This window comes from Montipora capricornis, chromosome 2 (genome assembly GCF_036669925.1).
Source record: "Montipora capricornis isolate CH-2021 chromosome 2, ASM3666992v2, whole genome shotgun sequence".
NCBI lineage: Eukaryota > Metazoa > Cnidaria > Anthozoa > Scleractinia > Acroporidae > Montipora > Montipora capricornis.
In genome coordinates, this window is record NC_090884.1 from 29,917,771 (window position 1) to 29,942,498 (window position 24,728).

The 24,728-nt window shown below is 39.3% G+C and overlaps 1 protein-coding gene across 1 annotated transcript; it reads left to right on the forward strand.

Annotated features, from left to right (window-relative positions):
• The first annotated feature begins 13,409 nt into the window (after positions 1-13,409).
• Positions 13,410-13,922, forward strand: LOC138039024 (uncharacterized). The gene has a single exon (XM_068885175.1). It carries the CDS (start codon positions 13,410-13,412, stop codon positions 13,920-13,922), a length of 513 nt encoding a protein of 170 aa, XP_068741276.1.
• The last annotated feature ends 10,806 nt before the right edge of the window (positions 13,923-24,728 follow it).

A 24,728-nucleotide genomic window follows, 5' to 3' on the forward strand; every position in this document is an offset into this window, starting at 1 on the left:
ATTAACATCAAAAAAATCAATTTATGCCCACCATGACTTCATCCCCTACTCTTCTTGAATAGTGTGTGGGTTCTTTAACGGCCCACAGGGAATAATAATAATAATAATAATAACAACTTAAAAACTTGTATAGCGCATGCTTCATGACAAAATGATCGCATGCGCTTAACATGGATTAAAATACCAATAGGGAACTAATGAACATGGAAGTTATTTGTGGGACGGGACCTCCGGCTTATCGTCCTTATCCGAGAACACTTGAAAGACTAACCATTTGCGGATGTAATTACAAAGCAGCACTTCTCCTCAGTTATTTTAAGACCCTGAGTGTTGGTCCGGCAGGAGTCGAACTCATGACCTCCCGCTTAGCAGGCCGATGTAATTAGATGTAAATGTAATTAGTCAAACACTAACTACCCTTTTTTTCAATACTCACTTGGATTCAATGCTTCAGTTTTTTCTTTGTTTTCTAGGAAACAAATGTAGTCTTGTGTTCACATTAAGTGGGCATTATTTTAAAGAAAGATACTTTGAAAAATTGAACAACAAGTTTTAATCAATGTGAAACACTCACGTTCATTTGATGGTGCACTGGTCTCCTGGTTTTCTACAGTAGCAAAAAATGTAGTGTTAAGTGTTCACATTAAGTGGGCATTAATTTTTTAGAAAGGAACTGTGAAAAATTGAACAACAAGTTTTAATCAATATGAAACACTCACGTTCATTTAATGGTGCACTGGTCTCTATGTTTTCTAGGAGAAAATGTAGTGTAGTGTTGATTGGTAATCAAAGGCTGAATTTTTAAGAGAGGCTTATGTATGGACCCTCAGGGACATGAGTGACTTCAAGCAAGTTAATAATACAGAAATTCATCAGAACATTAACATCAAAAAAATCAATTTATACCCACCATGACTTGTTTGAATTTGTAATGCTAAAATGACCAATAAATAAAGATTATAGTCAGATCTATTTACTTGTAGGTTTTTTTCTGTTGTTTAACTCTGACCTTTGACTGCTAGGATAGGAAGTGGCAACCCCGCTAAGTAATTTTTTCAATACTCACATTGTTCCGTAATTAACACCACGCCCTCAGCTTCTAGGAAAGAAATAGTCAATTATTGTTCTCATCTTCTTCATACGATTTCCTGAACTTATGGATTTCTAGATCGAACGCCATTTGATCTTTAATTAGGTAGTTTTCGCGAACTTGAGGCAAGGAGGAGGGGGAGAGAATAAAACGAAAAAAAGGCACAAAAACCTTCTCTTACCAGAAGATGCCATGACTGTCCGCTGAAAACTGGTCCGCTACGGTATTTAAATTTTGAAAATACCGCAGAGACCTTTCTCCTCCAATCATTCGCCTCCTACTCAGGCCCCTTGCATTTCGGGTTGCGACGTGCCTTAAGACGCCTTTTTAAAATACGCACTTTTTCGGCTGGAATAATTATAACTGTATTGAGACAACGCTAGCGCATATGAAACATTGTGAAGACTATAGGAAAATTTCAGTTGAAATTAACAAGTGTCTTTTAACAAGAGAAAACAAAGAACGCGATATGACTTTAGTCATTCGTTCCAGTCCACGCATCGCAATCGACCAAAAAACATTTGAGAGCGTCTTTGCACACAAATAACTCGAAAAAGGATAACAATTTTAGTATCAGACAATATTTACCATTAATTTCATTGTCAAGCGATCAATTGGACATAGAAATCGTCACTGCACTTTGCAAATTTGAATTTCAAAACAAAAACAATTTACGCGTAACCTGGTAGTTTTGACCATAAGTTATCGGACAGGCGCACTTTCAACCCTTTGTTTTTTCGGTGAACCCTTTCTTAAGGAGTCTATTAAATTGGAAAAGAAAACAATATTTAATAAATTTTATGAACCCTGAGCTCAATTCTTACTTTTTATTCAACCTCAAAATTCGTGATGTTATTAACACCACTGGATCACGCGAGTGAGATTCACCAGTCATTGCCTTCAATTTGGTCTTGCTTGAAAGGTGAGCTATATGTAATATTTAACTATGGAGAATGCTAAAAGAATTAAGTGTTCGGCTCGTCTAGGGCGAGGAAATGGCATGCAGGGTTTAGTGTACGATTCTAAGGGTACGAACTGTGGATGTTCACGGGTCGAATAACGGATCATTTTAGAAGGGCAACTAGTAGGGAGCTTAAGCACGCGCGTTTTTGAAACGCAGACGACAACCGGAAGTGAGCTGTTTTCTCTTTTAATTTGTATACACACAACCACATTTACATTACATTAGTATCTTTTCTCCATGAGAGATGATTAGTATAAAAATCTGGGAAATACCACTTTCCTGGCACGCGAAATGTTCTATTCCGGTTGCCGTCCGCGTCTCAAAAACGCGCGTGTTTAAGCTCCCTTCTAGACTAACAACGAATCTTTACTAGAAGGATTTGTATAACGAAAAACTCTACTTGATTGCTGCTCGAATGAGTCCCTTAAAGAACAAAATACATGCCAATTGTGAGTTGTTGCCCAATGTCTCCCCCACCCCTCACCCAATAAAACGTCAACTCTTCGAGTTCAAAGACAAATCAAGTATGTCAGAAAATAACAATTGTTTTATTTATGATCATCGTATAAACGTTGTTATTCAACACCTTTGAGTAAGTTGAGGACACTTGTGAAAAATCACTGTAGCTGGCATAACAATAACTCTCAACCGACATAATGATCTACTAATTGATTAACAAGTTCATTTTCTTTAAGCTAACACCAACGGACCAACGTCTTATAGTCTGTGTCTATAATTTTTATTCCTTTGAAACGGGATGCTGTTTTATCACTTAACTAGCATCCCGGCTAATCTTGAATTTAATAGACCTATTTTTTTTTTTCAATGAGTAACATATTGACTAATAGCTGGAGCCCATGACCAGGAGCCTACAACTTTCACTGTATTTGTGAAATAGCGCTTTCACAGACCGAGTTATTTTAAATTGATTTTCCCGCGAAACTATGCCTTTCTAGGTAATCATAACTTACTAAACACAGGATTGCTAATGGTTACTCCTGCAAGCCGAAGATGGCTCGAGTTATGAAAATGCCGTTACATAAACCTAGTATCGGAGTTGAAGGCTTCTAGTCATGGGCTCCTGTTTTCTACATTAACGATTCAAAGCCTACCATGAATTAAGGAAAATTAAAGCCTCCAAAGAGTTAAACCTGTTTCTTTGATGGACACTTTGTATTCTACTTATATTACGTAAAGTTAACACTTTAAGAAGGATCGATTTAGAAAACGTATTAAGAATAAAAAGTAACAACACTATCCGACGTTTCGGAGTCAGACTTGACCCCATTATCAAGGTTAAACTGTACTGGAAAAATTCGCAATTTAAATACAACGGGCGTTAGGTCAAAACAAAGACATGCATAGATGGAAATTAAACGATAGTTGACACTACTAACACGCCTACGATATTTAAATTGCCTGGAGAGAGATAACTTATAAGTGATAACGATAACTGATAACTTATTTAGAAGACCTTAATTAAAGAACTATAACAAAGCTGTATTTAACTACAAACGAAACGAAACGAAACGAAACTATTGTAACTTTCAACTATCTTGAAGTAAAAAAACATTGATTAATTTTTTTTTTGGAAAATGAAATTTATTAAAAAGAGATAACGACGTTATAATATGAAGGACCCTTTTTTTTTCTTTTTTGATAGCACTGAGCCGGCTTGTTACAAAGTCTTTAAGGAAATGTACACTCTGACTACAAAAAAAATGTAAACCCGAAAAAGTAATGTTTTTAATTCAAATTGATCGACAATTTTCATCAAAGAAATGTTGCATCGGAAAAAAAAAAAACAATTTGAAAATCGCTTGCTTTGGTTTTCAAAACGGTTGTGGTGATGGCAATCCAGACATTCTGCAGTTATGCGGTGCAAATCAAAAGTAAAAAACAGAGAGATTCACTGTTCTATTTTTTATACACCTGACGATGGATGTCGATTTTGCTTGTCCTGAGTTCGTATTCGCCTTCAGAATGCAAATAGACAATGTCTATTGGATAAACAAGGGCGTTGACACGTTCTCTGTAACTTCTTCCCGCGCTGAGTTTGTACCGTCGTGGTCTTAGCTCGGAGAATTCGGCTGGAATGGCAAATTTTCGGTCTTCCGAAAGGCTCACTACTTTGGCTACAAAAACTTCAGGAGCGCTCCCCGTAGAGTTGGCTGCTACTAGTGCAACAAACTCGCCTGGGTTTGGGAGATATTCTACGTTTCCCTCTTCATCGGAATCACTGAGAAGTTCCACTGACTCCTCACCGAGGCCTCGAGAAGCCATAGATGCTAAGAAATCAAGTGCCCTCCTTTTCTTCTGGGCTAACGGTCGTTCGTCATAATACCGTTAAAAAGTGATTCACCACTGCTTTCCTGATATCGCCGGTGGTTACTTTGACGTTGAAATATTTCTCGAACATGGCTGACACGTAATTGGAGTAGGACGCCTCAGAAAATGGGTCACCCCTTTGACTGACAAAAAAATAGTCGTGCTCTTTTCCTAAAAGTAAACTAGGCCTCATTTTAGAGCGGTATAATTGAAGATAGTTAGTCAGAAATGTCAACGGAGTGAGATCAGTGCGATTAGGACCGTTTGTAGTGCTGTTCTTGTAAGCGTCTTCAATTTACTCAACAGACTGGTCGTCCTTGAAACATATAAAATTCTGATCTTTCAATTGGGCCTCGTTTTGATCGCTGTAAATGCGCAGTGTAACGAATTCTTTGACTCCCCCGGATTTGCCGAGCAATATAGTAGTAACAAACATAGATCGTGACAACTTCTAGCTTGGTTAACGCCCGTCTTTTCAGAGACTTCCCATTTTAATTCCCGAGAAAATTCTAGTAATTCAGAATAGACGACTTTCTGTAACTGGGGTTTTTTGGCCGCCTCGTCGACTCGTTCTCTTCTCGCTATCCGTTCCAGTTGTCTTTGCACGGCTCTTATTTTTTCCTCGTTATCGCTCCTAACATCTTCGTCTCCGCTAGCTTGAGAATCTATATGTACTTTGTTCACGTTAATGATGGATGATATGTACCGACTACAGGTAATTGATTTGAGACCTCGCTTGTTGATTATGTAATTAACGAATTCTTGCACTAACTGGGGATTTGTACAATAGGATAACGCCGGCTCAAGGCATTTCACGTTAAAACCACATAAATGAGCTTATTCTTTCGAACATTTTGTCCAATGTACTGCTCAGAAAAGACACCCCGTCGCAATTACAATTTATATTGGCCGAATAAATATGACGTACTTCAGACAAGTGAGACAGCAAGCGAGGTGACATTTCTGAATCAAGAAGAGTAAAACTGGCTCTCCTTTTCTTATCACTGCAAGCGACCATTGATTGCCCGGATGCGTCGTCTTTGGAACCGGATTCTCGAATTTCAGTCCATTCAATGTTATCGCTTGAAAACTCGGTATCAAGGTTTCTGACATTGCTTATAGAAGCCTCTAACGTAGAACCCGCTTTAATATTTTGTCTATCACTATTATCATCGCTCGGTTCATTTTCAAAGGTCCGCTCGCCGACCACACTTTGAACCGTGACAAGCTCGATTTTTTCCTTATTGTCAGAATGTTTTTGATTCGTACTTGCAACAAGGCTCGGCTCAGTGCTATGGTCTCTACTACCTTGCGATTGGCAAAAACTAGATACATCCTGTAAGATTGCACATTGTGGTAGTCTAGTTTGGTTAAAGGGCTGTGAAAAAGGCATTGTTCCCGAAAAATCGAGATCAATAGATCTTTCCAAGAACGCTGATTTTGCGGGTGGATTGCTTTGAAATTGCAACCCTAGACCAAAATTAGGCGTTGTGCTTTCACCGTTAGCACTCCCTGAAGGCGAAGCAAATCTTTTTCGCTAATTAAGCTGAATGCATGAAAATCTGACGGAATGCGTTCTCGAAAAAACCTGTATTCTCCTGGGTTACATGCAAGGATTTCAATACCTAAAAAACGCATCGCGTAAGTAAGCTGACTGTCCCCGACACTTTGAAACAATTTTGACTTCGCTTCTAGAAAGCTATAGAACAATTCCTTGCCACGCCTAACTGCACATAGATTACTTAAAGTTAAAGACATTGCAAAAATTCAAGAGAATCCCCCCACAAAATAAGAAAATAACAGAAACAGAAATCTCAGTCTTCGTAGTATTTCTTCCGTGCCATCCAATCTGGCTGTGGTTCGGAGAAGCCGGCTGGCTACATAATCACAAAGGAATTCAGCTTACCAGGAGACGTTTCAACACTTTTTCTTTCTTCAATTACAACATGGAAAGGCCGTGCCAAGACGTTACTTGGGTTATCGTTCTGAAACAGAGGATAATTCACCTGAATCAGTCGGGCCTATCCGTTGCAATGAAAACAGTCACCCCGTCCCGCGTGGGAAAAAAAAAAACCATGCCGCCTAATAACAGTTGGGAGTAAAGAGAAAAAAACCAAAAGACAAAAAATTAAAGGCGCGCACGACCGTAGATTCCCATCTAAACAGTCATGTCATGATCAAGAAGATTGCTGAAGTTGGCGGAAACGAACACTTTCTACGACAGCGGAATATTACATCATTATTTAATAAAGAAAGTAAACGGTTGTACTCACCAGTTGCTTAGTCAAAAAGGGTTGAGGTGCTCTTGCTTGCTTATTCAAATAAAATCTGTGACAAGAAGAGAGAATTCATAAATTTGCCGTTTGGCCGCCCCCTTAGCGGGAATGAAGGCTATCGGGGTTACCAAAACGCCCGCGGAATCATTTACTAGCTGAATAGAAATTTAGGGACAACTGCGCTCTCCAATAAGACATGGAATCGTGCTCAGGAAGTAAAAAAAAAATTAATTAACATTTCTAAAATTTAAATTTTCATAACAGAACTGACCGAATTTTCAAACTGTATATTATCGTGTTTTAATTAGAGAATTTCTTATCATATTCGTATATTATATTTTTAAGAGTAACTTTGTATTAAATATACAATAATAATTATAATGCAACAAAACAATGTAACTTTCTGTCTAGTTTTCGATGACATTTTGAATAACATTACTGGGGTTTGTATTTTGAAAAGGACCAACGGTACTAAACAATTGTTTCGTCTCTGTAAACAGTGTAAAATAATACACTTGAAAACTTGAGGTTATACCAGTACAATCCTTGGTAACTATGTCATATCGCAACAAACTCGATAGTGCGGTCACTGAATACGCCTGGATTGGCTAACCTACAGGTATCGTTCCCCATATAAATAAGGTACTCCCCTACAAAATTAAAAGGACTTGTTACTCACCAGGTTCATGTTCATCTTGAGTGGCTTTGTTCAATAGGTAGTAAGGTAAAGGTATATAAAGTAGTAACTTCCACGCATAGTTCTCTTCTTGGTCAGAATCGATATCTTTCGTCAAAATCGGTACTTTTTTTCTACTGTCAAAAAAAAAGAAAGAAAAAACGAAAAGGTAAGAACTCCATTTATCAAAGAACACAGTTACCACGCATCGAAAAGGAAACTGCACAGTCTTGTTTGTGTGCAATTTTTGTATCAGTGATCGATCTATCAAGAGCTGTAAAGGGACTTACTTACCTAGAGCCTCCATTTGCTCGAGACTAAAGTGAAATGTCCCAGCAATGAACTGAGATTTAAGCCCTCGGGCATGCAATAGGCAGTAGTTTTCTGATTGGCCCCTTCTTTGAAAAGAGGTAAAGAACAGGAAATTAACACCCTTTTCATTGTTGAGAAAAGGGCCGGTGCTATTTCCGGTCATGCAGCACCCCGCAAAGAATTAATGCTGATGGTGCCGCTAATTAGGAGAGCAATAAAACCAAAGATTGCGTTCATATGCAAAAGAATAATGACATTTGTACATGGTAGATTACAGTTGACAATGCAGCTAGTTGGACAAATATTACATAGTTTAACGAGCAAGTTAAAAAGTTACGTTTCAAGACCCAAGGAATGGTAACTGTTTAGATTGCATTCATGTTAAGCCGTATTGCGTTTCGGTATGTTACATTTGTACATCTGCTGACATCACTTAAATCGACGAGGCCGCTTATTTTTAACAAGTGATAATTCGGTTACACCGAGAACAAAAATGGCTACAGTCAAGTTTCCGGCGGCTTGGTCAGAACCAAATGTAATGACAAAAAGTACTAATCATGGCAATGCAATTACAGTTCCATTTGTACATGGTAGATTAAAGTTTACAATGCAGCCAGGTGGACAAATATGACATGGTTTAACATGCAACTTAAAAAGTTACAGTTTAAGACCAAAAGGGGTCTTGAATGGTAACTGTTTAAATTGCATTCATTTAGTGCGTTTAAAGATGTTATATTTGTACATCTGCTGACATCGATATCACTTAAATCACGAGGCCGCTGATTTTTAACAAGTGATAATTCGGTTAGACCGAGAACCAAAAAAGGGCAACAGTGGCAAGTTTCCGGCGCCTTGGTCAGAACCAAGTGTAAATTAGACCAAGATGCTGCTTGTGACTTGCCATCACAATGGAGATTAAATGGTAGTTCTTCTCGTTATCAGTTAAAGGCTATTATAATTGCCGTCTTCCTGTCACCATTTCGCTTGAAAAGAAAGATTGCTCGCCGCTCAATAGAGGTTACCTATACTCATAAACCTTTACACGTGACAGCGATACACCGGAAATGGGACATTAGACTTGCGGTTGCGGGAAATCAACGACAGAAAAGTGAAAAAAAACATACAAAAAAAAATAGGCTTTAACAACCATAAGATAGAAATAAATCAATTAAAAAAAATAGAATGTTTCTACCATGGGGATTTCTATGTGGTGTTCCAAGTACTGGTCCTACCCAAAGGGGCTTAATTAACGTAAATGTGACCCGTACAATTCACCCATTTATCGTGGTAGTGATTAAGTAAGTAAGTAACCACTACAGGCTAAATATACAGAACAACTATTCAACGTTTTTCGCCATTTGCCATATTCCTCTAAACCTCAATCTAGGCATGGGGATTAATGATACTTTGTGAGGGACTCACAAAGATCAGTTGGGAATCTATTGGTGTTCCTGTGGCTTAACGGATAGAAGATGTGGACCGTGTTTCAGGAGATCTTGGTTCTAATCCTGGTTTAACAGAGTTTCCTTTTATTCTTTTACTTTTCACCCCCTTTGGCAAGAGACTACATTAAGCACTGAAATCCACTAATATAAAAGCCTATCAAAGCCATGTATGGTGTTCTTTCTCAAATGGAAGCGTAATTATCTCTCAAAATTGCATGGTTGCCCCCAATTTTCTTTTAGAGTACCAATATTACATCTACTTTATCTGCCCAATTTTAAACCACGCAGAAAGTATCCCTGTATTAGGAAGCATCACCCATAGAGTGAAAAACCTTAAATAACAATGACCATAAGCAGGTTTTGTGAGCCCGCGGGACTGAGCACCCTAGAAAACCATTGTTTTAATGAAAACCGCTGGTCAGAAACCTGGTTATGGTCATTGCTGTCTAAGGTCTTCACCATAGTTTATCAGAGAACGTTGAGATGCGCATAACGTAGGCACCGTCATTAAATGCAGAATGTGTGAGTAAATCAAGTCTAAGCCTGATAAATACATTTATTCAGTCTAATGACTGGTCACTTAATTAAGAAGCGGATCGTGCAAACCACTTGAATCACAACCCAGACACCTCCATACAGAACTTGTAAACAAAAATTACAAAAAATATACATGAAATGATTCCTGTAATCCAAGGATGCAAATCAACGCCGTTGAACTTCAGTTTTCCTGCTTGCTCAGTGGTACACACAGTGTGTGGTAATCGAAAGCTTGCAGGTTCGAGACCTAGTTTAGAGACACCGATTTCTTTTTTTCCAATTATCTTTGGCAAGAAACTACATGAAATCTAGTAACTAAAGGTCTAAAAAACTGAAGGTGATTGTGTAGTTCGGTGGTAGGGTGAACGCCTTGTCCTCCCTAGGGTCGAGGTTCAAATCCCAGCTAAGACGGCTCTTTTTTTTTTTTCAGTTCTCTTCCAGGCTCATCAGTAAGGAACCTCCAGTACTGCTCAAAAACATGCTTGCGCTCAGAAAGCCATAACTCGCCCTAGAAAATATCATAATACCATGTAAGACAAGCAAAGCAGAGCTTAATCCCAAATTGTTTTTTAAAATAGAGTACAAGTTAAAGTTACAAGTTAAAAGTTATAAATCTAAGGATATATATATACATAAAACGAGAGTTGTTCTCAGGCTCTTTGCAATTGTCCAATTCAAGGATGCAAATAAACGGCTATGAACTTCAGTTGTTGGGCTAGCTCAGTGGTAAACAGAGTGAATGGTAACGCAGAGGTTGCAGGTTCGAGTCCCAGGCCAGAGTAAACGATTTCTTTTTTTCACATTAACTTCGGCAAGAAACTACTTGAAATCTTGTAACTAAAGGTCTAAAGCATTGGTCTAAACTCTCGTCATGGATTCGACACCGCACCTTGGTCAGCGCAACATCGACCTTCAACAACAACAACAACAACAACTGATGGAAGCGTAGAAATGGTCAACAATGGTCAATTGGAAACTGTCACTCTACAACATTGGAACGCCTGGAAGTTCGTTTTATTGGAAAATGAAACTCTTGTACTAACCGAGATGTGAGAAAATTGCAAAGAAACAGGCCTAATGGTCGCGCTTGCCTTCACGTTCCGAAAATAATTGCTTTCTCCGTTCTCTGTCAGGTTATGGCCGCCCCCGCGTATGCCCAATTCTCGGTGCAGAGGACAAGTTCTAAATTGAAATCGCGTTCGCTTGCCAGCTGCCTGACAGAGGAACATAGTTACGTTGTCGATTCAAGTTCACTTCCCAACTCCCCAGCCTTGCAAAGTTACTAAAGGAAAAGCGCGCAGCATCTTGGAGCCATTGCTCATGAACCTCACCCTCGCCTCTACGCCTCTGTCAAGTTTCAACTTCATAACGTTTACCTTGGCGCCTTACCGTAGAACTAAATGCTTCAGGTTAGCCAGTTGCAACCGCCAAAACTGCTCAAAAACATGCTTGTGATCAGAAAGCCGTAAATCGCCCTAGAAAAGGTCAAAGACCGATGTAAAACAAGCAAGGCATAGCTAAGACATGCAGGCATGACCACAGTAAAAAGGTTGAAAAGATATTAAACCCCAGCCCAGATATGTACATTTGAACTTGCGTCAAAGATCCAAGATGGCGCCTAATTTATGCAGACGTCGTCCAACATTCAAACTCCGTCATCCAAAAAAACGCCGAGATCTCCAACAAGCAAGTTGCGCGCGCATGTCTGTTGCTCGACGTCTGACGTGAAGGCCCTAATCAGTCTTCAAACTCTTTATAAACAACAGCGCATTGAAGGCAGCGTGATGCACACGTCTCGCAATCTTTCAATGGTCAGCGGCAAAAAAGTACCGCCCTCTTATTTATACCAGCGTTGAGGAGAATTTGTTTTCAACGCGCGAACGGATTGGAGAACAGGCCACATTAGCGCGCCACAACGTCACGCGCGCACTTTCTCACGCGCAACACGATTCTCTTGCCCTTTTCTCTTGAAATAAAGGTCAGTTTTACCCAGAGAAAGCCAATTTTCTTATCTACAACGCCTGAAAATATTCAGAAATACATGAACAGACAGACAACACGGACCAACGCATGCCTTTCTGCCCTCAAACAACATGCGCAACACAATTCTCTTGCCCTTTTTTCTTGAAATAAAGGTCAGTTTTACCCAGAGAAAGCCAATTTTCTTATCTACAACGCCTGAAAATATTCACAAATACATGAACAGACAGACAACACGGACCAACGCATGCTTTTCTGCCCTCAAACAACACGCGCGACACAATTCTCTTGCCCTTTTGTCTTTAAATAAAGGTTAGTTTTACCCAGAGAAAGCCAATTTTCTTATCTACAACGCCTGAAAATATTCACAAATACATGAACAGACAGACAACACGGACCAACGCATGCCTTTCTGCAGATTGGATGCAAAATTGGAAGTCTTCAAACTCGCAACAACAAACGCTACTATCTCCAACAAGCAATTTGCATGTGCATGTCTCTTGCTCAACGTCTCAGCTTCACGCCGCACACAGTCCTTCTAACTCTTTATAAATAAGAGGTGATTTTAGCCAGTAAAAATACACATGCCTTAACTGTTTCAACGGTCAACGGCAAACACCAGTCGAAGTCTAATATAGGCTGATTTTAAGACTGAGTCGGATAGAACCTAAGTGTAGATGTTGCGGAGTCAGAATCACATGGGATGTAAGTGTAATGGAGTCTTCATCAAACTGGGTATGAATATAAGTGTAATGAAAGCCAATGATTCCTAAAAACTTCCAGATTACCTACAGCCCCAACAGGACTCAAGAGCATGTTCCAATAAACATCTGTGCAAAGTCTGATAAGAAACCGTGCATGCCAACAGGAGATATCACTTCTTAAAACCAAAAAGACCACCATGAAACCAACTAGTCACATATTCAGCATGGCTTAATGAATTCTAAGAGTTTAGGAAACACCCCAAAACACGCTATTTGGCAAGAGCATGTTACTATGGAGACGTCTGTGAAGTTTTCCCTGTATATAACGAATAACCAGTGCAAACAACAACTTTCAATTTTAAATCCTCTTTCATATATAGCCAGTTAAATAATTTGCTCATCCATCTCTATAGCTCAACAGTTCAGAAAGATGACACAGTATGTTTAAATAAGATTCGATTTTACCTGGAAGAATCACAGGGGCTTAAGTCTTCATCTTCTAGGCAGTGATCTTCTAGTGGTACATCTGTCAGTGGTTCTGTGAGGTGGGAATGACCAAAGAGTGGAATGATGCAACTGTAAATGTAAGGAATCATAAATTGATAGAGGAAAAAATATAAAGATTGCATTGTAACAAATAGCTGCATATTGCAGGAGGGATGCTTCCCCTCATTCTTTTTTCCACCTTAACATGTATGTGTATGTATTGCAAACACGTAAGTGGCATGAAACAGCTTAAAAACAAAGGATTCAATTAATTTATTATTCATCAATCAGTCCTATGCACTAGAATACTTGGTTTGCATCCATGCAAAGAGATGGCTGGTAGTTTGCTCAAGCTAATTGAATCCCATGTCCATGTTTGTTTGTTAAGTCTCTGACCCAAACAAAGTGTTAGTAAATAGGCCACTTTCAGAATTATGCAAGAGCATTGATTGCTTATATTTTCTCTTGGGACCATTGTCAGTCTCAGGTGAAACTGGAAACAGTTCTTATGCAATTTTTGGAGGGCAAACAAAGTGTTTTTCAGTCTTTGGTCACTACCCTACAATAATTTCAGTTCTCTCATTCCCCCCTTGAGTGTAATATTACATATCATGACTCAGACATTGTTCTATGATTTTAACAGGGACTGTACCGACTCTCTCAAGGCTTCGTTAGCATCTTCGCTCAGGCATTCGCGAAAACAAGGGCAAGATACATACGATCGCCGCACAGCAAATCAGAAGAAACGAATGGTGGTCGACTTAGCCAGAGATTACGCAGAGGGCCGTCTGGATGAAGGGGAACCTGGGACCGATGGGGAACCAAAAGAGGGTGACGAGACAGTCAACAGGGGCGATTTCGTCGCTGTTGTATCAGAGGAAAGCACCTATACGAAGCCAATGGTTTACATTGGCCAGGTCAAGTCCATAAGACAAAAAGAGGCGATGCTGTTATATTACAAACACATAGGCACCAACTTATATAAGCTTGAACTCTCGGTCAAAGAGTGCAAGGAAGGCATCGACAGCCTTGTTCCTGTGGAATTGCAAGGCACCAAAATGCGAGCAGGTGTCTACAAACTCATGACTTCCACACGCACCATCTACAAGGCAGTCAAAGGGTAACTGTCTGTGCAATCTTTCAGTCAAGCTCCAAGCGGCGAAAAACCGTCTGATTTCCCAAAAACAGTTTCACTTCTCCAAGTCCAGAATCAATTCATTAAAGCTTCCACCCCACAATTTTTTCTCCTCGAAATCTTGTTACCAGCATGAGAGCTTGACTGAAGGTTGCATGTTTTCAAACAAGAGGGCCTAGCAGAATAAGAATAATTTAGTTGAAGCAAAATTGGTTGTCCCAGTTTCCCAAATTCAAGTGAATGACAGGTCGATTTTATATGTAGCCTTAGTAACTTGAAATAACATCACCTCAATCATTTGAGCCAGTGATTGCTTTATTGAGCCAGTTAAATTGACAGCACATATACAAAACAAATGCAAATGTTTATTCTTACTTGGAACAACGGCAATTTTTTGCATGAAGTGAAATTTAAAAAATCTTTGCATAATTATCTACAATGGCCGCAGATGCTTGGCCTTCCAATGGAAGCATGAAATTTCCAGTTTTGAACCGTGCAAACGAGAGCCCATTGGCTCACAAATGTTGTTTCAAGCTTGAGTGTTCATGCACTCTTTTCAGTGATTAGGAAGCATATGAAATATATTAAATTAAACAGTGGTTGAGACCATAAGGTCTTTGTTGTCATTTATTCTTTGTAATTGACCGAATGCATAAATGGCGACCAAAAATGCATTCTTTTGTTTATGTGCTAATGAGACTCACTAGCCTCGTTCTCAAGCAACATTTCTTTTGTATTTTGTCCATGCAATCGAGGCTAGTGAGGCTAATTAGCACATAAACAAAAGAATATTTTTTGGCTGCCATTTATGCATTCGGTCTATGAACCGATTCAAAACTTTCTGATACACAGAGTAGGGTTACAATCAAAGGACTTGATTCTCGATAAAAAATAAAACAAGGCAATAAATACTCAGATAATCCCTGATTGATAAATAATTTTACTCTATAAAATTATTGTATGTACAGCTACCAAACATGAGAGAGATCATGCAAGGTTGAAATCTTAATGAGAGACTTGATGGACTTTGGCTTTATTCCACATATGCACAAACAAATGAAACGAAAGTAATATCACCACAGTTTCAATTATTAGGAGAAAGGCAACAGATAGGAAACTTAATACTTGTGCCCTGTAACTATCGTAACAGGAATTACTGAGCAAGACAAAAAATTCCTCACCTTAATATTGTGAGGAATGATAATTTTCAATAATTAGCTTTCTAGTTGTTGCTTTGGGAAGGTTAATTCTGAATGAAGAGTGCTTCATGTGTTTTGCACACACACTAGCAGTTGAATAATGTTGTTCACACCTTAATGATACTGTACATTTAAGGTGGATGCCTTGGGGCCAAGTCGCACTAGAGGACAAAACTGTTTACTAATGTCAAAAATCTGTCATCACAATGAAAAACCAAGTGCGACCGGTTTGTCCACCGAAGGACAAAATTTGGTCGCAGACGGACAAACTTCAAAGATGCCGTCGACTACCTCTGGAGCAGGCCAAACTGAAACAAATCTTAGAAAACAATAGCGAGGGTGTCTTGATTCGGAAATGATTTGACAGGTGATATGTAGCAGAGTCTCTATGCGATAGACTTCGCAGTAAAATTGATAACGTTCTCATTTCGCAACAACGTGAATCCAGGCGCGGGCGACCAATAATTTCCGTATGAAATGGGGCAACAATTTCCTCAATATCCACCAGGATGGATCTATCCGATGCCTAGACCTTACATATTCAACGATCGAGGAACTCCCAGCCCATCTCCTCAGTCTACCACGAGTTCTGACTCGTTGCAAGAATCCTTTCAGTTCAGCGAAGACGGCTCAATTCGGGGATCATCTTAAACATTTTTGCGCCGTACATCTTCGTCAGCCGAGAACATTTTGAGATCCCTCGTGTCGCATGGTGTGATGTTTTGTTCACATATTTTGTTCTCAAGTGCGACTGCAGCTTTCCGGACAATTTTTTTGTCACTGGCCGATTTCAAGTCAGATTTGTCCTGAACAAATCCGAAATTGCCCTCTAGTGCGACTTGGCCCTTACAGGACCCTGTTTTACACAAGAAAGTCCCTGTTATCAACAGGAAATTTGGATTGATTGTTTCAGTTGCCTTTTCTTGTCATTTATCTAAATGGAAAATAGGCTGTTCTGTTCCCCAACTCCAAACATCTGCACAATAGATAAGGATTCATGAGTGCCTAGTGAAAGGCTAACAAGTATTAGTGGTTTGGTTCCTTCCGTAAAAGGTGTGTCTCTCCTGGCAGCCATAAATAATATTTACAATAATAATAATATTTATTCTAATTAACAATTATTGCAATATAAGTAAATGAAGAAAGACAGAAACACATTGGCTGGCTAGAATTATTTATCGGTTGTTTTCAATCTAATGAAGGATGATGACAGTAATAATCTGTCTTTATTAATCTACTTGTATACTTAAACAATAACACAACAATAATACTCAATATCTATAAAAAGTAAAGGGAGGAGTCAAGCACTGTTACAGTCAAGCTATGCAGTTGCATGTTTGCAGTGATGCATTTTGAGAAAAATCTAAATGTATAGCTGAAATATGTTTCTGCAGGAACTAAGAATTTCAGAACTCTCAGTCTGAGGAATAAACAGTACAGCGGACAGAGCTTGACTGTAACGTGACAAGGTCCCTTTACTTATAATTATAGATATGGATTACCCTCCCCCGAATAAAATTCATGAGCCCTGTCCCATTCCCCCTGCCTCTATGCGCGCCCGCGCCCCTTTCCTTATGTACAATCCTCCCACGTGCTGTACCCTGGATGACCCCCCTATATCCACCCCCAGCGCCCCGATTTGCGCCCCTAGCCCCCCGATTTCCCCCCCTCGCCCTATTTACATTCTTTGGTTTGGTGGGGCACTGAGCCCTGATGTGCCCCTGTCCCCCACGTCGCCAGCACCCTGAAAAAGAGAGAAAAAAGAATAGCCATCGTATTGGCATGTGAAATGTTAATTGTGAACCGTTATCAGGTCATTGACCGTCGGCTGGTTCACTTTGCAAGTGAAGCTATGATCTTCGCAGTCAAGTTGTAACGTTTAGATGATATATGAAATAGACCATAGCTTCACTTTATAAGTTGTTATGTGTAAATAAAAAGAATGTTCTATGCTCACTTGTGTACGGGTGTGGCTCCTTGGAGGGATCCTTTGCTGGGTCATTTCCATCAGCCTTTTCTAGAAAACAGACTGCAGACGTGCAGACTGTACATACATGCATACGTTTACGTAATTAAGCAAGTCAAACAGAAGTTGGCATTGTTACTGTTACGATGAAAAGCAAATGACAAATGATAGTAACTAGTTCAGTAAAGTAACAAGAAAACGAATTTGTACCATTTCCTTTTTCTGGGATACTGGTGTCATCACCCAAGGGTTCGGTGTTTCCCTCCTGAGGGGACAACTCGTCTTGTGCTGTTTATAGAAGAAACAAAACAGTTTAGAAAGAGCAATAACGGAATAATGTTATTGTCTTCATTACATGGACTTTATTGTATATGCTTGAACCAGGCAAGCTTATCGCACACAGACAAAGAATTGTATGGCATGACGTTCTCTCCCCATAACAAGGCACTTCGAGGGGGCCAATAAAAGCCTGTGCATATAGTAACTAGTTCAGTAATGTAATAAGGAAATGAATTTGTACCATTTACTTTTTCTGGGATACTGGTGTCATCACCCAAGGGTTGTGTGTTCCCCTCTTGAGGGGATAACTCGTCGTGTGCTGTTTATAGAAAAAACAAAACAGTTAAGAAAGTTAAGTTAAGCAAGTGAAACAGAAGTTGGCATTGTTACTGTTCCGATGAAAAGCAAATGAGAAATGATAGTAACTACAATCAGTGGCAAAAGTGGTTGGGACGCTAGTGTCAGAATGGGCCTGAAAACCTCTCTGACGTCAGGAACTAAGCATAACTGTCAAATTTACACTGTAAACTTCAAAATAAAACTCCCCCCCTCCCCCCAAATCAATGTTGAAATAGACAAAGTAATGTATGTTCACTATTGGCAACATTGTTCTGGGTGGGATGGGGCCATTTTTAAAACACAGTAATAAAAACAACTTCAAATGGTGAGTGTCACAAGACTATATCCACTGAATGTCTATAACCACAAAAATGTCATTAATATCATCAGCTTACATAATGCTTTGAAATGAACTCATTTGGAGCAATATAAGGAGATTATGGTCTATATAGTAACATTGTGACCTTGTGGAGTAGTAGTGAATAAGTGGGGGGCTGTGCTCATATAGCAATAATACCGTCAGGGGATGGGTACGGGTTTTTACTTTATATCACTCATCTTTTGATATAATAGAGAATACTTGTTCTTTTGGATGTTGTAAAGAGTTTGGCATTACTATTGCCGTGTGTTCGTCTGACTAGTCGAGGAATTTGTTCATATTTATAGTATTAAAATAGTTCAATGGTATACTATGTGAGTCAACACATGTAATTATTTTAAACAGTAATGGCGTCTGTCTCTGTAAACACGTCTTTGCAGAGTGAAGATCAACGATTAATATATCTCATGACATACAGCCGGGCTGACACAAGTCGTTTTCCCTCGAGATCCAGTTTTTCTGAAGCTGTTTTGGAAGGTTGGGAAAACTGCGGAGTGAGGGTTTTGCATTGGGTTGTATCTTTAGAGTCACATGCTGATACCGATAATTCTGTATCCAACGAAATCAACAACTCCTACCATTATCACATGGCAGTGAAACTAAGTAAATGCAAACGTTGGCTTCAAGTAAGGAAGTTCTTAGACGAAAGGTACGGAATAAAGGTTCATTTCAGTGATATCCACAACACCTACTATACTGCATATCGCTATGTTACCAAAGAAGATAGTGAGGCGTTGCATTCCTCAAACCATCCAGATTTGCAGGAAGTTCCCAGAACGGAGAGAGCAGTAGTGTGTAAGAAGAGCAAACGGAAGCTCTCTGAAAGAGGAAAGAAGAACAAAAAATCACCTCGAAAACGTCTTGCAGTTTATGATGTTACTCAGGTAATTCAACAAAAAAAGATCAAATCTCGATTAGAGCTTTTATGTCTAGCCGTTGAACAACAACGCGAAGGGAAGACTGAGTTAGCTGAGTTCATTGCTAATAGAGGAAACAGGGTAGTAGATGAGGCCTTGTCACTCACCCTAGATTTCTCTCAAGCAGAGGAGAAGTTTGCGCGTTCTAAGAAAACACGTATCGAAATATTGGAGGAATGTCAGCAGCAGCAATGTAGCGAGGGTTGCGGGGGGAAATGGATTGTTGCTGCTGAGAGGCTGTTAGGTGCCCATGGTATCATAGTGAATGCCTTTTGTAATGCAATTTACACTGCCCTAAAAGAAGGTCGGGGAAAATACCGTAATGTTTACATTTACGGACCAGCAAACACGGGTAAAACATTCATTTTATCTCCATTAAAGAAGATTTTCCATGCTTTCTGCAATCCTGCAACAGGTTCGTTTGCATGGATGGGGGCCCAGGATGCAGAGATAATTTTTCTCAACGATTTTCGTTGGAATCCAGCAATAATAGCTTGGGCAGACTTCCTTGAAGCGCTTGAGGGTGACTTCGTGCATCTTCCTGCCCCTAAAACATTTTGTAAACAGTACATCGAGTTAAGTAACGATACTCCTTTCTTTGCTACTGCCGATGCTCCACTTGCGCTTGTTAAAGGGGCAATCATTGATCGCGCGAACACACAGATGATGGAAGTTCGCTGGCCTTTGTTCCATTTCAGATGGAGCAAGAGAATTTAGTTCCTTGTGCAAGCTGCTTTGCCAGATTTATTTTGACAAGCAAGTAATTGGTGTTCATCTTTGTGTGATCTCCCTTTGTTTACAAGAGACGGTTGAGGTCATGACGTCAAAGTCACACTACTTGGTCAGAGAAGCCACAGTACTCGGTTGAAAACGGCTTGTCTACCTGAACTTATCTGATGTATTGGAACCACGAAAGTAAATATGTAATCTCAACGTAACATTTTATTGTTTTTTATACCTTTTTTTTAAAGTGGCAACTTCAAAGTGGTTTTTCAACAGTACTCGGGAACCTTTATGGTAAAGTAAATAATGCCTTACATTATTTCTGTAGAACGGGAGTGAGTACTGTTGAAAATTCACCTTCAAATGCAAAACATGTGAACTTGAAACATAATTTGGAGAAAAAATTGATTGATAATTACATGCCTTGCATGGCATAAGTATAATGCAAACCGTTTAGGAAATACAAGCAATAACAGCTCGTGACACTGTGCGTTATTTTGGCGAGAACTGTTGCTGCCTAATGAAATGTAAACCAGCTGGTACATGTTGTTTAATTAACCAGTTTCAGTGTACTGAAAAAATTCCCTTTAGCTTTCTTGTACACATATTTTATTATTGTTGACATTGTCCGTTCATTGCTACAGTTTACAATATTGAAATAGTCACTCTAGTACTTTGTTCTGTACCCCTTGGAACCCAATACAGCTTCAATACGTTTTGGCATGCTCTCTATAGTTTTGTCAATCAACTTGACCTCGATTTTAGCAAACATATCAAGTACTCTGTTTTTGAAATCTTCAAATGTTTCTTTTCTTATTTGGCATGATACTGCTTCCTCAGCTAAACTCTTTTTAACAACATGAGAAATATTTTCAATAGGATTGAGATCTGGTGAACGAGGCAGAATTTTATGGTGTTCAGCTTCTGTTCCATAGCTCTAACTGAAGCTTTGCAGTTTTGCGAGGGATCATTATCCATTAAAAATAAACGTCTTCCATTTCTTTTTGGTCCTGCTTGAGTAAAGCATGAATTAAAATTGTCTTTTATAAACTGAGAAAAAAAAACAGCATTCATTTTCTCGAATATTTCCTTCAAAATAATGCCTTTTCCATATGCAATTGCCACCAGTATATGAAGTCTCCGTCCTCCTGCAAGACTGTTAGACCCTTTTGCAGTAACCTGAAGTCCCTCACCTTTCTTTCGCCAAACTGTTGCCTTTGGTGAGCTTGCATCACACATGGGATTTTCTTTGTGAATGAAAGAAACTGCTTCCAAGTAAAATGCGATATCTTCTTTCCAAAAGTTAGGATACTCTAACAAATGGCGTTTCATTTCCCTGGCGTATTTTATACGTTTCTTACGATCCTCAGCAGTCACTAGCCCTTTTTGTCTGGCCTGAAGAAAATGATAGCCGCGCTCACGAAGAAATCGGTAAAATGTGCTCTTACTTGCCATTGTCATATTCAGTCCACTCTCTTTAACCAACTCTTTCAAGGTAAAGTTGTCATTAGTAGCCCTTATTTTCTTGAAAGTACGAATAAGCATACATTTATGTCTTTCTTGTAATTTCTTGGGCCTTCCCATCTTTGAAAGTACACTTCGTTTTCTCGCCAACGGAGCGCATCTAACTATGCGTTGTGCAGAACTTTTCGATATTCCGCACTTTGCGGCTATCTGTTCATAAGACAAGTTACATTCTCTTCTCAAACACACTGCTAAAGCCTTCTGCTCAACACTGATTGTTTTCCTGAAAACCATTTTTGAAAAAGTGATTGTTTAAGAAATATAACATTTGCTGTCTAATTTCGTAACAAATTTAAACTCTAAGGTAGGTGTGTTACATTAGAGCTTGTGACTCATCAATTTTCTTGAAAAGTCCACGCCACGTAAATTATCCCCACAAGCCCGTTTGCAAAAAGAAACAACAATCCTTTTGTACACGACAAAGAAATGTTTAACTTACGTCATACATGGTTTTCTACCATTGAGAACTTTATGAACAAGTACACAGCCAAAAGAAGTGCCCATGCATTACACACAGTAGCTCTCACTTTACTGACCCTTGTTAGTAGAAACAGACAATCAGTGGCAGGAGTAGTTGGGACGCTAGTGTCAGAATGGGCCTGAAAAGCTCTCAGACGTCAGGAACTAAGCATAACTGTCAAAATTCCACTGAAAACTTTAAAAGAAAACTCCCCCCCTCCCCCAATCAATGTTGAAAGAGACAAAGAAATGTATGTTCACTATTGGCAACACTTTTCTGGGGGGAGGGGGCAATTTTTCAAACTCAGTAAGAAAACCAACTTCAAATGGTGAGTGTCCCAAGACTTTTGCCACTGATTGTAGTTCAGTAATCTAGTAATAAGGAAACGAATTTGTACCATTTTCTTTTTCTGGGATACTGGTGTCATCACCCAAGGGTTGGGTGTTCCCCTCCTGAGGAGACAACTCGTCGTGTGCTGTTTATAGAAGAAACAAAAAAGTTTAGAAAGAGCAAGAAAGGAATAATGTTTTTGTCTTCATTACATAGACTTAATCGCACATGCTTGATCCAGGCAAGGTTATCGCACACAGAGAAAGAATTGTATGGCATGACGTTCTCTCCCCGTAACGAGGCACTTCGAGGGGCCAATAAAAGCCTGTGCATTCAAAATTAATGCATCAGATTTTCCCTCATGATTAATAAACCTATTTTTTTGACACTAGGTTTGTAGTAGGTTCAAATTTGTCAACTGAAGAACAAGAACAACCTCATCACTTAAACTATCTATGCCATAAAAGGCAGTTTCCTTATTGTCTAGTATACATTGCGGAATATCATCATGAGATATAGTGAAATGATGGACCCCAATGTTAACAATTGAAATAGTTTCAGAAGATGTACCTTTGCATTGCTGCAAGAATAATAAATTATAATATTATTTACATATGAGCTACTGCTCATATGAAGATGGTTCAGTGAAATGCACATGACAAGAAACATTGTTACTTCTAATATCAAGGGCTTACATGTGGCATCTGGTGGTGGTTCTAGTAAACAAAGAAAAAAAGATTGATATTATTAGTATAATTACATGAAATGAACAGACTTTTTTCCAGTCATACAAGCATAAATTATTTATTCGTACTAATCAAATTTGAAGGTAAGAAGCTATTCAAAGCTCACATACCTGTGACGGACACAATTTCTTGATGGTCACTTTCATTCCCTGGAAGTAATGAGAAGGGAAAAGTTAGCTTTTCACATCCTTGACTAAATGAAAATGTAACTTATTAATGTGCATCAAACTATTTATGGACATCATTGGAGAATGTTTTGTTTCCTTGTGTTCAGTTTGCAGAGAATTTTATTGTTCATAGCTTGCAAATCACTCTACACAAAAAGCAAAAGTTAATCACAGATTAAGTATTAGAAATAGAAAAGCATTTAAATAACAGAAAAAGGCCGTTCTGACATGGATGTTTTGTTGCCATGGGAACCTGTTGGGCCAAGTCAATGACTGCATCTGGTTGAGCGATTATTGCAGAACCCCAGGCCTTTAGTATCACAAGACAACAGCGTTAGAGGGTTAATTTCCTCATAAATAAGACATTCATTCTCTTACTGATTTGCTGATTTGAGCCACCTTAAAGTTGTCGTTAATGAGGCCCTACCAGGGACGGGCTGGGGCGTGTCCTTCTTTCATTAAAACAATTGCTTGTGTTCCCTTGAACCCAAAATTACTTTTTGATCCCTTAAATTGTATGAAGTTCCCTTGTTCCCTAAGCTATGTTGTCGTCCTTCTCCGCTTCCCTAGTTCCCCAGTTCAAATGAGCTTCGTCAGTGAAACCCCTGGCAGGGCGGTAATGTGCCCCAAAAAGGCAAGTGATTTGCGTTTTCCCTCACTTGGAGATCATTCAGATTGACATTACTATTAAAATCAGCTCAAGTACACGAAATAGCGCGTTCTATCGAGTGGCAAGTTTGGGGGATTTGGAAATGTACTGGAGTGAACGAAAAAGTCTCACTGCGTTGAGAGATACTACTGTTCGACAACGTACCAAATCGTGTCGCTGACTTGACTGAATCTAACGAACAGTTTACGGTGGGAAAAGACAGGAAAGAAAGAACCCACATTAAGAGCATTTCAACTACACTTTTCTTACTTACTAGATTCCATCTTTTGGATGTTAGCACTTGCCTGACTTGCCTCTAGCTATATTCCCGATGTGTTTTTAAAATTCCGCTGCCTGTCGTTTCCTCCAATCGCTTCCCTCGTACACAGACATAATCTTCGTCTGTTTGGGAGAGAGGTTTTTGTGTCGGAATTGAAATTTCTGTTTTTTTCCGCAAAAAAACTCGCTTTGGTGCCGCGTCCCAGGCCTTGCAATGAACAAACCAGTTCCCAGGCATCCCCTCCCCGAGGAATAAAGAGTAATGGCTGACCTGGCATGTTTAAAGAGGCTTTTGAGAGAAACCTTGATTCAGATGAAGATCTATGAAGGTATTTTCATATCAACTGCATTCGTGTGGCTCTTAAGTTCAGCTCAATCTGGCTGCTAAGAGAAAATGCCATTCCTTCGCGGAATTTTAGGCTAAATAGAGTTGAGTACATCTTGTATTTATTTGTAAAGCTTCATGCGTGTAGCATTTGCTACGCCATCCAAGCATTCCCTTTTATTTTAATTGGTTTTTACTTTAGGGGAAGTTCATTATTAGACTTTTCCGTTTTTTGGCAGAACGAACTTGCTTGTCTTATGAGTGCATTTGTAATGTTTTTCCTGCGAAACCGGTGCGTTGTCCCAATATCAACACAGCTGACAAGAACCCAAAGACAATTTAGCTTGGCATTTACGCTTAACAGTACAGTCTCGCATAAGCTAGGAGTTAAGGGCCATATATCATTGCATGTCATAGTTTGCTGTTATTAATGAGCCCAGAAATATAGGGTTATCCGGGCTGTTTGTGTCATAGAGAGAGCCTTGACCTTGAATTCTTTTGAATAGAGGCCGT

Excerpts from the sequence above, each read along its gene's own strand:
- LOC138039024 (XM_068885175.1), top strand. The coding sequence starts at position 13,410 with ATGACTCAGACATTGTTCTATGATTTTAACAGGGACTGTACCGACTCT.